General features: G+C 36.9%; 1 protein-coding gene across 1 annotated transcript in view; it reads right to left on the minus strand.

Moving 5' to 3' along the window:
* Positions 1–2904: 2904 nt before the first annotated feature.
* The window catches only part of nrg2b (neuregulin 2b), a 103463-nt gene continuing 91581 nt past the window's right edge, over positions 2905–14786 (minus strand). Inside the window, exons 6-11 of the mRNA XM_062999947.1 lie at positions 13204–13227; positions 8707–8809; positions 8448–8577; positions 6977–7110; positions 6069–6284; positions 2905–3581 (exon numbers count right to left, since the gene is read on the minus strand). Of these exons, the coding sequence (XP_062856017.1) occupies positions 2951–3581; positions 6069–6284; positions 6977–7110; positions 8448–8577; positions 8707–8809; positions 13204–13227 (1238 nt within the window). The 3' untranslated portion in view covers positions 2905–2950. The remainder of the gene's footprint in view (positions 3582–6068; positions 6285–6976; positions 7111–8447; positions 8578–8706; positions 8810–13203; positions 13228–14786) is intronic.

The following is a 14786-nucleotide window of genomic DNA, read 5'->3' on the forward strand; positions in this document are numbered from 1 at the left end:
AACAAAATTTAAAAATTAAAAAAAAAATTAAAAAGCTAGCCCAAAATAGGGATCTAGTGAGCAGAGGCAGGGGAAACGTTAGTCACACAAAGTGTGCAGAGTTGGCGGTTTGAAAAGATGAGCAAAGTTCAATTTTATGCAAATATATGAGCATTATGTACACCACCATAAAGCGATACGCTTCTGTTTTGGTTCCTAAATGATAGTTCCTACTAGAGATGGAAGAGAAACGTATCGTTGTGGTGTCAAACTTCCGCAAATAGACGCAACAATCACAAAAAACAAACAGTTTTCTTGTCATGTTGACTGCACAGACAGTGATGCACTATGCAGGAATGAAATTCTAGACAAGCAATGTCCCTCCAGGATTTTATTTTTAGCAGGAACATGTCTGAGTTGTGGTAAAAACTGTGTGGGAAGGAATCTGATTTGTGAATAAATAGTTTTTTCTATACTCTCTGTAGATAGTAGCTAGTAAAGTACGCTGTACATGGCATTTGCTTTAGTTTTTTTGCTTGGCGTCAGTTAAACCATGGCAAATAAATGCTCACACGCACACAGGTGTGCACACAGGGCGATGAGTGATCAGTGATTTGGGCGACAAGAGGTGAAAAATCCCAGCCTGTCAAAAATGTAGGGCAATAGACAAGCAGTATTAAATTATGCAATTCACCTGACAACCCTGTGTGGAGCACTGTAGAAAACGTTTTTTTCCCCAATTTTCCTCCCAAACTAAGTGTATCCAGTTACCCAATTCCATTACGCTTCCTCTCTACTGATGCTGATCCCCACTGCTGATTGAGGAGCGCGAGACTGACACACGCCCCCTCCGACACCTGTGAGTTCATATGCGGATCAGCTTTGTGTACGGACAGCAACACCCTGATCAACGTAATATTCCTTGACTCTGTGCAGGCACCATCAATCAGCCAGCAGAGGTCATAATTGCATCAGTTATGAGCTCCCTATTCGATCTCCACTCCTGATTGAGGAGAGCAAGACTGACAAACACCCCCTTCTGACACGTGTGCAGTAGCCGACTGCATCTTTTCACTTGCCCGAGGCGAGTTCATATGCGGATCAGCTTTGTGTACGGAGAGCCATACTTTATTTTATTTATTTATTTATTAGGATTTTAACGTCATGTGTTTACACTTTTGGTTACATTCATGACAGGAAACGGTAGTCACTCACTACACAAGACTCATCAAGTCACAAGGTTATATCGAACACAGTCAAGGACAATTTAGTATCTCCAATTCACCTCACTTGCATGTCTTTGGACTGTGGGAGGAAACCGTAGCACTCGGAGTAAACAAACGCAGGCACAGGGAGAACATGCAAACTCTACACAGAAAGGACCCAGACCGCCCCACCTGGGGATCGAACCCAGGACTTTCTTGCTGTGAGGCGACAGTGGAGAGCCATACCCTGATCAACGCATTATTCCTCGACTCTGTGCAGGCGCCATCAATCAGCCAGCAGAGGTCGAAATTGCATCAGTTATGAGGTCCCCTCCGGCTCCCACAGTGTATGAACAACAAGCCAATCGTTGTTCATGTAGCCGCCCAGCCCAGCCAGATGGCAGAGGTAAGTTTCGAACCACAATTTTTTGTCATTTCCTTTTCATCAACTACTTTATCCTGGTCTGGCTCACACTGGTTCCAGTACCACCGGGAATCAGTGGGCACAAGGCAGGAATACTCTGGGCAGGGTGCTAATCCATTCGAACCCGGATCTCAGCGTAATATATCAATGTGCCACCCAAATTCAAGCAAACTTCCTAATGCAAATATAGTTCTGGCTTCAACTTTTATGTTCAAGATTGTTCACATGCCGCCACATTCAACAAGATATGCTGTTTATTTATTTAGTGTAGATTATTTAACCCTAACGTCTTGATCAAATAAAACACAGTGTGAGTTTACTATTTTTAGGGCTAATCAAAGCTAGTCAGCCGATGATTAACCACTGACTAATGACAGCCGTTATCGTTTCATAGAATATTTTCATCAACTGATTTATCCTGGTCTGGCTCACATCACGTCCTGAATCAGTGGGCACAAGGCAGGAATACCCTGGGCAGGGTGCTAATCCATTCGAACCCGGATCTCAGCGTAATATATCAATGTGCCACCCAAACACAAAATTCCTAATGCAAATATAGTTCTGGCTTCAACCTTTATGTTCAAGATACTGTTCACATGCCTCCACATTCAACAAGATAGATTATTTAACCCTAACGTCTTGTTCAAATAAAACACAGTGTGAGTTTACTATTTTTAGGGCTAATCAAAGCTAGTCAGCCAATGATTAACCACTGACTAATGACAGTATTTTGTATTCTGAATGCTTTTTCGTATTCCATATTTGCCCAACCCTATGCATAGACACCCTATTTCCACTTTTACACAGGAAACAGTGTGTCCACCATGTACATATGAGTATGAACCCCTGCATGTAAACAAATACGTACATAAATAAAAGTGATTTCCATATTGCATGATGTCATAATTAGCTCACAGTTCAAATGGGGAGATCCTGAACCAACCGAAAGAAAACCAGACAAAAAAAACATGTCTATATAAAACCCAGGAGTCCATTTAAGAAAAGCTACAAAAACTCAACGGAACCTCCCTCGTCGGCATACAGCAAAAGGCACCACAATATTATTCTATTTCTAAGTTGTGAAAAAATTGGCACGTGATTTTTCTTCTTAATGCTGTAAACCAAAGAACGAAAATTACATATAAATAGTTTTCCCACTATAAAAAAGTCTTTGCTGCTAGCTAGTAGACAATTTTTGCTGAAATGAAAATAAATATTTCCTTTGTTTAGAATATCTGTCTGTTATATAAAATAAAAAATATTTCTTATAGGTGCAGGTCTATAGCATATCACTGTTTTTCTCTCTCTCTCCTAGATATGTTAACTGTCCTTGTCACTGTTTTTAAAGGGGTGCATTGTCTGGTTTGGACCGCGAGTGCGACAGTTTGTTTGCATGTGTGTTTGAACGTGACGCGCCGCGCGCCGTGCTGCTGTACGTCCGCGTGTCGTTCGGCCGGTATATGGTGGCCGGCTCGGTGTTTATGCTCATGTTTTGCATGCTCAGGAAAGGCGTGCTTTCGCCGTGCCCCAGCTCCCCACACTCATCCTCTTCCTCCCACTCGCTGTCCGATAAGCAGCTTTGGGAGCTGTAGTCTCTAGGCTCCCCTCGGGAAAGGTGTCCGTTTACACGCGACCTCCTGTGCCAGCGCCGCCCACTTCCACCCTTTTTGGGCCGCTCCCGGGACGACATGTACTCCTGGGTGGTTTCGTAGTCCTCGTCATCCACGAGCCGGTACGGGCTGGATGGAAGCGAGCCTGTACCCTCGCCGTGGTACGGGTTTCGGGAACGCCGTGGCCGGCGCAAAAGCGGCTGCTCGTCGCCGGGTGAGTACGAGCCCACGGCCGGCGGGAGGGAGAGGGCATGACTGGTGTTGGGAGTCGTTATCTGAAAGGTAGGCACCTGTTGGGGCAGTGAGGTGGAGTGGAAGTCCACTGGAGACAGACGGGCCGGGGTGGTGAGTGCCGACACGTACCTAAGGAGAAGAAAGAAAGAATTTTATATACAAAACTAATTCGAAAAATTCTAAATTACTAATAGAAATTCAGTTTTACATTTGCAGCATTTAGCGGACGCTTTTATCCAAAGTGACTGAATCACTGAATACAGTTTGAGCAACTGAGGGTTAGGGGCCTTGCTCAGGAGCCCAACAGTGGCAATTTGGCGATGGTGAGGCTTGACCACTGAGCTACCACTATTTAGTTGCATTTTCAAAAATCATGCATATCGTATGCAATAGAACTTTTAGTATTAATCTAACATTATATAAATGTTATTATTAGTCCCACCTAATTTGATGTGGACTAAAAATGTTTGGTTTTTTTCAGATTTGTGCCACTTTTGTTTGGGTAGGCTGAATTAGAGTAATAAAACTAGAAAACGAATTATAGTCGTTTCCGAGTGATGAAAGTTTAAGCGCTGTCTATGCCACAAAACTGTCCACAGCCAGAAGCTTAAAGCGGGAAGCTGACCTTGCTTATTATGAGGTGTTTTATGAGGTGTATGTAGTGTGTGCATATGTCTAGTTTCAGCTTTTTTTAAATATTTTTTTAATGCATTTTCTCCCCTTTTTAGTTCGTCCAATTGCCCAATTACATCATGCTTCCTCTCCACTAATGCGCCCCGGCTCCGATTGAGGAGGACGAAGCTAACTCATGCCCCCTCCGACATGTAGGCAGCAGCCGTATGCATTTTGTCACCTACACCAGACGGGATCAGCTGCAGATCAGCTCTGTGTACCGAGGGACACACTCTAATCCGCATTCTCTCCCCGGCTCTGTTTCCTTATGCTTCTTAATTAGTGGACAGAACAAATAAGCAGTAATAATAAAGAGAGGTTTAGTGTTTTTATGTCATTCTTTTAATACATTAAGTAACATTATTTTTTTAATGATAAGCATTTTAGACTCTCTTGGAAAAGCTGATTCTCACAATTTCTCAGAACCCCCGAGCTGTAACACAAGTTTAAAAGTGAAACAGGAGGAAAGTCCAGCTGAACACAGATACATGTGGAGCTTTCAGAGTAAATTTGATGATTAGTCCACACAAATGCAGATTCGTCTCATGTTCGCATGACGTTTAACGCACCGGTCAAGCCGAGCGCTGAACAAAGCAGCAGTTGCACACATTGAGTTTAAGGGTACAAATTTCTCAACAAAGGGCGTTGAGATTCAAAGATTTTGAGTTTAGGGGACATTGAGGTACAAGGTAACACTGTATTTGTATTTATTATATTTTTTAATACATTAAAAAGTGGTTATTGTTGTTACGGGCAGCTGTTTCACTTGTGTACACTTTAATATGAAATCTGTCTTTTAAATAATCGGATTGTTCAAACTATGTACATTATTATAAAACGGATAGTTCCGGTCCTAAAATCTTATTGGCTGAGCCGCGTTCGAAGCCGTTGGTTGTATAATCCCTGATATACGCACACCTATGACCACCTCACATTATTCCATATTAATACGCCACTGAAAAGAATAAGTACAAACTTGGTTGAACACTATTTTAAGTCGTGTACTATACATATCCAGATTCAAAATTCTTCTATTCACTCACAAAGCTCTCCATAATCAGGCCCCATCCTACCTCACCGACCTGCTCCATCAGCACATTCCCTCCCGCAGCCTTCGCTCTTCTGAGGCTAACCTACTGTCCATACCCTCTAGGACCAAGCACCGGACCTGGGGTGACAGGGCCTTTTCCATAGCTGCTCCATCTTTATGGAATGCTCTCCCCAAACACCTACGAGATTGTCCTGACCTGTCCAAATTCAAGTCACTTCTCAAAACTCATCTATTCAAAATGGCATTTAACTTGTAACAACACGAAATAAATGCTTTTATTTTTGCTATTCTTTTTAATAGTTTTTATACTTAGATCACGACAGAAATGTGAAGTCCTAGATCCTAAAACTTGTAAAGTTTTCAGTTTCCTGATTGCATGTGAATCTGTCCTGTTTCTGTCTAATTTTAAGAAATTGTTCTATATTTGTTGTTCTCTCTCATAATTTAGCTAATTTTTAATGAACTGTCTTATGCTGCTCTCTTTGTTTTTATCTTAATTATTCTTGATGTTGATGTACTATTTTGATTTTGTACTATGATTTGTATGGTGTATGTACGTATTTGTTTTGATTATTTGTCTTATGTAAAGCGTCTTTGAGTATCTTGAAAAGCGCTATATAAATAAAATGTATTATTATTATTATTAAATAAGACATAATTATTGTAACATAGCTTTAGCTTTTTAGTGTTCTTAGACTGTTAGCTATTTCTATTAGTGGTAGTTCCTCAGACTTGTATGTTAATAAGATGAGAAAGTCACATAATTTTACATTATTTTACATTAATTGAAACTACTCAGTGTCTGTAAGAGCAGTGAGCATGAAAACTAACATTTAAAGCTTGAACAAGAGCATGAATGTGAGCATGTAGTACATATTCTCTGCTCTCTTCACCTGTCACTGTGAGGCGAGTCCCGCAGTGAGTCGTAGGAGTCTCCGTACTGCAGGGGGCGCCGTGAGGGCTCGGAATAGCCACAGTGTGCTGCATGCCGAGCCATACACGCTGGACTGCTGCATTTACTGGTACCTACTGAAGAGGAGAGCGCCCCTGAGTGGCAGTCCGAGTTCATACTGTCTGACCTCTCCATACTCCACGTCCTCTCCTCCTGCCTGCTGGATTCAAGATGTAGAAGCAACAGTTCTGTGTGTTGTTGAGTGAAGCTTTGTAAATGATAAGAATAAGGTGACAATTACACAGTATGATAATACAATAAAAGTACTGAAACAACCATTTAAAATTGTAAGGGCAGGTGATGAAATATAAGGGTATTAAAAAGAATATGTGATCCTTACAATGGAGCAGACCGTGCAGCACCTACACTTATTCATTCATTCACTGCCTGGGCAAAAAGGGGGAAACACAGTGGACAGGTCACCAGTCCATAACAGGGCAAACACACACACACACATTCACACCTAGGGCAATTTTGTAGCTTCAGGTAACCTGACTGCATGTCTTTGGACTGTGGGGAAAAAAAACGAAGAACCTGGACAGAACCCACGTGGACACAGGAAGAACATGCAAACTCCACACACAAAGGACCCGGACCGCTTCACCTGGAACCCAGGACGCTCTTGCTGTGAGGAAACAGTGCTACCCACTGAGCCATGATGTACACTTAACATCTTTATTTTTTTTTTACTGATTAGTGCTATACAAACTACTGATAGATGAAATAATAGACAGTCATAAAGTGTCAATTCTTGCTGGTTTTACTATATGTATAAATGGATAATGTCTTAAAAGTACAGATAAATGTCCTAAATATACATATAGATTACTACAGTCTAAGATTCAGTACCGGTGACTGGAAGCGTGGGTGGCGGTAGAGGAATGGTGGGACCTTGAGGACATTCGGCTTCCCGAAAAGTTTCCTGATGTCTCTGTTCCGTGTCCTATTACTCGCTCAGTGGCTGGGGCATTCTTAGCGATATACTGTAATACATGAAGATGCAACATTCAACATGTAGTTTACACAGACATAGATCGTGCTTTACATTACAAAACACAAAGTAAAACACATCATAAAAATGCATCATTTAATATATGGGTCATTAAGAAAAAAATATAAATAGATAAGCTAAAATTTTAAAACATACAAACATAATTTTCTTAGAGCAATGCACATATTGCCAAGATGTTTATCGTGACTTGCGTTTTATGTAGGAATTGTACATGTGACTGTAATTCACAGAAATGTGTCATAATTGTTGACTTAATAATTGCTCAAACTCTACTGTTGTAGACTGCATAGGGTTGGATTATGGCACTTACATCAGAATCAGAATCAGAGGCTGCGTCCGAAATCGCATACTTAAACAGTACGTACTAGACTCGAGGCTGTGTGCACTGCTCGGCCGGTAAAGCAGTAAGCTCTTTCAGTACACAAGTGTGCAGTATGCATGCAACCTCATTCGTGCTACGTCCACCAGTTACCAACGTCACTTGATGCATGACGTCTCATCGCCTCAGTTATAACAGTTTTAAAATCGGACAAAATTAATTAACAAAGCTACTGATAACGTTATTCAGGGTTGTACTAAATCATAACATGTTTAATGTTTGTCTTACTTGCTTTCCACCATCTTTCTTCTTCGCTACGAACGACTTCGCAGCTCCAGTTGCATTATGGGATAGATTATCGGACTGTAAGTGTGTATTGTTTGCATACTCAGGCAGTGGGTCATCCGGGTACTTTTCGCGTACTTTTTAATGTATACTACGTATTCGGACATACTAACCGGTCTCGCATACTGCTTTCGCATACTGTTAAGTTTGGAAGTATGCGATTTCAGACGCAGCTAGAATCTTTATTATTCGCCAAGTACCAGATGTACAAGTAATTTTCCTTTGTGCAGGTGTCAACATATTTACATCTAATTAAATAATAGAAAAAGGAAGACTATACATAAACATAGATTATACTGTACAATACAACAGTGACATAGACAATACAGCATCCGACAAAGTGTGCAATGAAGATGTACAGTACAGTAAACTGACAAACTTCAAGTAAAAAATTGTGTGATGGAGATTATTACAAGTAAATAAGGTGCATGTGTGCATTGACTGCATAAGGGAAAAATACATACATAATTATGTATATAATGCTGTAATGTTAAGTTTTTATATTTAATTTTAAATTGTTAGGGACACTGAAGTGCATGCGAACTATTATTACGGGATGAGCACCTGATGTTATTTAGTGTTACACACTTTGCAATAAATGAAACTATTTTTTATCAAATGAATATAAAAAGACTAAAACTCACGTCAACCATTGGAATTTCCTCTGAACCAGGACCAGGCCCTGGGTGGTTGGGTCCGTTGGCAAGCATACGATTGGGCTGCTCTACAAACATGTTCTGGTGAAGATGCCTTTGCATCCTCTGCCTCTGTTTCCTGCAGAGAGATTATTCCTGCTGTTTTACACGTACACCTCAGCTCCTCAGAAGCATTTTTCAAAACATATTACATGCAGGATTACAAAAAAAACCTTGTTTAGAGGTAAAGTCACATCTATAGACTTACTTGGTTTTGCAGTATGCCATAACACATACAATGCCAACCACCAGCAGAGCCACACAAATGCCTGTTATTGTCAGTACCCGCTTCTGGTACAGTTCTTCTGCCTCTGAACAAATGAAAAAAAACATAGAGACTATTTCAGTGGCATCTTAAAACAGAATTTTGTCCATTCATTTTAAACTGCTTGTGCTACGTTAATGCAATTCAGTAATAGTTTAGCTATTTCTATATGAAGAATTCTGGGCTAACAATGACAAGAAACTTCAAAACCATTGACTGGACATTGATCTATGGCCGATATCTCTTTATGAACACATTGGGACCTCAGGTCGACATCATAACAACAGCATTAGAAAATACAGCTTTAAATCTCTATAGCAGGTTCTCGAAGCCGGATTTTCAGATAATGTTGATTATGCTAAAACAGCTAAGATTTCTTGGCTTCTGGCATAATGGTACTAAATCTGCCAAACCCAGAAAACAATAACATTGCATATTTCTCTGGGAGCCTTTCATAAACTGAGGACTATGTCTTTCCTGCAGTCGCAATAATGTGTTGGCCTACAGACATCATTAGTGCAAGATAAATGGAAAATAAAGCAGTTTAAGCTTCTAAAATTTTCACAATACATGCCTGTAAAGTAGGGTAAAAACACACAAACAGCAATTCTTATGAGGCATTAGGAGAGGGTTGTTCATAAAACTAAGCAGAATTACACAAATTAGCTAGAATAATGCAGCTAAACATAAGTTGTGTTATTTTTCTATATGGCCAAAATGATGTTCTTTAAATGACCCCAAGCTGCATTTCAAAGCAACATTTCTAAGCAATATGGTGGCTTTATGAAGACCCTCCACAAAGATGCCGCAAAGACGTATTTTGGTCTGGCTTTTAACCCAATGCCCTACAGGGCACACAATGAGCACAATGACAAAAGGAGAACACACAGAACATGAAGAGGGGAACAAGAAAGAGTACGAAAGCTCTGAGAAGAAGGAAGTGACGGCCAGACAGCAGGAAAGTGAGGGGACAAGTGTGTAATAAGAAGAGTAAGACAATGTGTGGGAGAGGAACATGGTGCTCAGATCAATGCAGAGTCTTTATTTAATATTGCATTGCATGCTTGTTACAGGAAACAAGTAACACACAGAAAGAAAACTTAACTATATTCAGGAAGACTGCTAATATAATGAGTGGGTACGAATGCACTTTTGCCCACCGTCTACTCTTTCACTACAATATCCTACTATTGTGGACAGGTCAAGTCTTGTAACTGACAGTAAAGAGTGTCTAAAAGTGCTTTTACAAACATGTACCTAACAATGGATAAGCAGTAGATAACTTTTGGGAATATATAGCATTACATTTTTTATATATAACCTAAACAGCATTAGATAGCATTTACTAATATGTAAGTTACCAATAGATTAGCATTAGATAGCATTTACTTTACCAATATGCAAGTTAACAATAGATTAGCATTAGATACCATTTACTAATATTTAAGTAAACATTAGATTGGCATTAGATAACATTTAATAATATTTTAGTTAACAACAGATTAGCATAAAAAAAACATTCACTAATATTTTAGTCAACAATAAATTAGCATTAGATAACATTTAAAAAATACTTTAGTTAACAGTAGCTTAGCATTAGATAACATTTACTAATAATTTAGTTAAAATAGATTAGTATTGGATAACAATTGCTAATATGTAAGTTACCAATAGATTAGCATTAGATAACATTTACTAATATTTTAGTAAACATTAGATTAGCATTAGACAACTAATATGTAAGTTACCAACAGATTCCCGTTAAGTAACATTTACTAATATTTTAGTTAACAATAAATAAGCATTAGATAACATTTGCTAATATGTAGCATTACATTTATTAATAGGTAACATTTATTAATATGTAAATTAACAATAGATTAGCATTAGATACCATTTACTAATATTTAAGTACATTAGATTAGCATTGGTTAAAATTTATTAATATGTAAGTTAACAACAGATTAGCATTAAATACCACTTACTAATATTTTAGTCAACAATAAATTAGCATTAGATAACACATACTAATACTATAGTTAACAGTACGTTAGCATTAGATAACATTCACTAATTTAGTTAACAATAGATTTGCTAAATAACATTACCTAATATTTTGGTTAACAATAGTTTAGCATTAGATAACATTTACTAATATTTTAGTTAGCAGTAGCTTAGCATTAGATAACATTTACTAATATTTTAGTTAAAATAGATTAGTTTTAGATAACAATGACTAATATGTAAGTTACCAAAAGATTAGCATTAGATAACATTTACTAATATTTTAGTTAAAATAGATTAGTTTTAGATAACAATGACTAATATGTAAGTTACCAATAGATTAGCATTAGATACCATTAATTAATATGTAAATTAACAGTGTGTTAGCATTAAATAACATATACTATTATGTACGTTAGCAGTAGATTAGCATTAAATAACATTTATTAATATGTAGGTTAACAATAGATTAACATTAGATACCATTTACTAATATCTTAGTTAACAATACGTTAGCATTAGGTAACATTTACTTATATGTAAGTTAACAACAGATTAACATTAGATATTCCAGATCAGAGAGAAAACTAACCCTTAAGCTACATGACCAAAAGTAATGTAGACACCCATTACAACTAGTCAATTCTGCCACTGTAGCCACACTATCTTTTAAACAGGTGGTTAGAATTAAGCAAACAGCAATATGTTACCTTTCCATATATTCAGTTTCTTACATTTCTGACATAGGCAACTTTAAATGCTTGGGGTTTTTAAATATTATCTTTTGCAAAGCATAAACTATATAACTGTATATAACTACCTGTATAACTGATATTGTATCTTTGATATGCATTAATGATAAACACTAGGATTTGCTTTGGATCAATTTGTCTTAAAGTACTTCTGATTGTGAAGAATTATCTTTGAATCAGTCATTGTGATGACTTGGTTTGATAGATAAAGCTTTCTTGGTTTGTTAGATAAATCTCAAAACAATGTTTTGCTTGTTTTATTGATTAAATTCACCGTCATCTGTCCTAATGTGATCTCATTAGAGATCATGGCTGGTCCTGCAACACAACCCTGCTTATAATCTTATAATAATACCTAAAAATCAGGGCTATTAAGTCTTAATTGGTTTCAGACTTTACATATGTCATCATGCATTAATATAATACTCCAAAGTCTACTTAAATACTTTGTAATTTGTATTTTATTTACAACCCCAAATCAGATAAAGTTGGGACAGTATGGAAAATGCAAAAAAAAAAAAAATGCAGTGTTCCTTACATTTACTTTGACTTTTATTTGATTGCAGACAGTTTGAACCCAAGATATTTCATGTTTTATCTGCTCAACTTCATTTCACTTGTTAATATACCTCCATTCCTGCATTTCAGGCCTGCAACACATTCCAAAAAAGTTGGGACGGGGAAAATTTAGGGCTAGTAATGAGGTGAAAAAACTAAATAATAATGTGATTCCAAACAGGTGATGTCAACAGGTGATTGTAATCATGGTTTGGTACAAAAGCAGCATCCAGGGAAGGCTTAATGAGCAAAGATGGCCAGAGGATCTCCAGTTTGTCAACAAATGTGTGAAATGTTTACAAACATCAATTATTGAAATGTTTAAGAACATGTCACAATTACCTCAAAGAAAGATTGGAAGGGATTTGCATATTTCTCCCTCTACAGTGCATAATATCATTAAACGATTCAAAGAATCGAGAGGAATTTTAGTGCATAAAAGGCCAAGGGCGCAAACTTAAGCTGAACACCCGTGATCTTTGATCCCTTAGACGGAACTGCATCAAGAACCGCCACTCAACAATAGCTGATATAACACTAAATCACTTGGTATCCTCGGTGCCAAAACGTCTTCTAAGTGTGGTGAAAAGGAAAGTAAACATTACACAGTGGTAAATGCTTTACTGTCCCAACTTTTTTTGGAATGTGTTGCAGACCTGAAATGCAGGAATGGATGTTTATTAATAAATTAAATGAAGTTGAGCAGATAAAACATGAAATATCTCAGGTTCATTCTGTCTGCAATCAAATAAAAGTCAAAGTAAATGTAAGAAACTCTGTGTTTTTTATTATTTGCATTTTCCATGCTGTCCCAACTTTTTCTGATTTGGGGTTTTACAAAGTCGTAACATGTTTCTAATTCTAAATCCTGAAAGGTTACGGAATGTTAAAAATTGTAATGAATTTAATTTATTAAATACATATTTATTTATCAAAATATGTATTTACAAGTGTAATTTTAACCTCAAACTATATCTGTTGGAACAATTCCACCTTTTCATTTCATAAAAAATGAGATAATTCTAACAGATAAATCTAGTTATTTTCTAATGGCCCAGAGAAACGTGACTGTGATGTGTTTCTATATACCTTATAACTAAGAGTCAAACAAATAATAGTTCCATACCCATAATTTCAATTCCAAGATGCTCTGCCAATGCAGAAAGTTGACAATGTAAAGAAAGAAAAAAAGAAAAACAGGTTTTAGATAAAAAATGTCCACTTGTTTAGATTGATGGGTCAAAATGCTAGATTAGTATGTTTCTTTTTGCTTTGAGACACTGACGTGAAAGGGTGTAAGTTCCAGTAACAGACAGACAATGCAGACATACTGTGGCCAACTCCATTTTCCCCATCATTAAATAAATTAAATTATAACCATTTTAATATTATAAGCAAACATACATGCATGCAAACACATAGACAGGCATTGCTTCCAGGTATACTTACAATTTTCTTCACAATTAATGTTTAATAAATGACAAAAAAGTAAACAGATGAAATAAAAAGAAGCTCTAACAGAAAGACACACGTGAGTACAGATGAATGTAGACATGAAAATGAAGTTTGTAGGCAAACATACAGACTGATTGTGTTTAGATTAGCATTAGATAACATTTACTCGTATGTAAGTTACCAACAGATTAGCATTATATAGCATTTACTAAAATGTAAGTAACCAATAGATTAGCATTAGATAGCATATACTAATATGTAAGTAAACAATAGATCAGCGTTAGATAGCATATACTAATATGTAAGTTACCAACAGATTAACATTATATAGCATTTACTAAAATTTAAGTAACCAATAGATTAGCATTAGATAGCTTATACTAATATGTAAGTAAACAATAGATTAGCGTTAGATAGCAATTACTAAAAAGTAAGTAAACAATAGATTAGTGGTAGATAGCATATACTAATATGTAAGTTGCCACTAGATTAGAATTAGATTCATTTACTAATATTTTAGTTAACAATAGATTAGCATTAAATATTTTTTTACTAATATTTTAGTTAACAGATTAGCATTAGATACATTTACTAATATTTAAGTCAACAATACATTAGCATTAGATAATGACAGGGAAATCATGTAGCATTACTGCATGCATTATTCTTTCAGCATTTGATTAGATATAAAGGAAACTGGTCTGGTTATTGGTGAGTATTCGTAGATCAGATATGCTGTTGGTTAAAGGTTAGAGGTCATGCACCATGCCTTTGGGCTCATAATGCATACATAAGATACAAGATAACACCATTTCTTGCCACTCTTTCCAAAAGTGCAGTTCATAGGACAATATAACACATGCATATAAGCTCTTTGCTAACAAACACTTAATAGCAGATAAAAATAGCTTTTTGTCCATTTTAAATCAAACTGACAGAACACCTACAGTGTATCACAAAAGTGAGTACACCCCTCACATTTCTGCAGATATTTAAGTATATCTTTTCATGGGACAACACTGACAAAATAACACTTTGACACAATGAAAAGTAGTCTGTGTGCAGCTTATATAACAGTGTAAATTTATTCTTCCCTCAAAATAACTCAATATACAGCCATTAATGTCTAAACCACCGGCAACAAAAGTGAGTACACCCCTAAGAGACTACACCCCTAAATGTCCAAATTGAGCACTGCTTGTCATTTTCCCTCCAAAATTTCATGTGATTTGTTAGTGTTACTAGGTCTCAGGT

Source organism: Trichomycterus rosablanca, chromosome 8 (assembly GCF_030014385.1).
Source record: "Trichomycterus rosablanca isolate fTriRos1 chromosome 8, fTriRos1.hap1, whole genome shotgun sequence".
Taxonomy (NCBI): domain Eukaryota; kingdom Metazoa; phylum Chordata; class Actinopteri; order Siluriformes; family Trichomycteridae; genus Trichomycterus; species Trichomycterus rosablanca.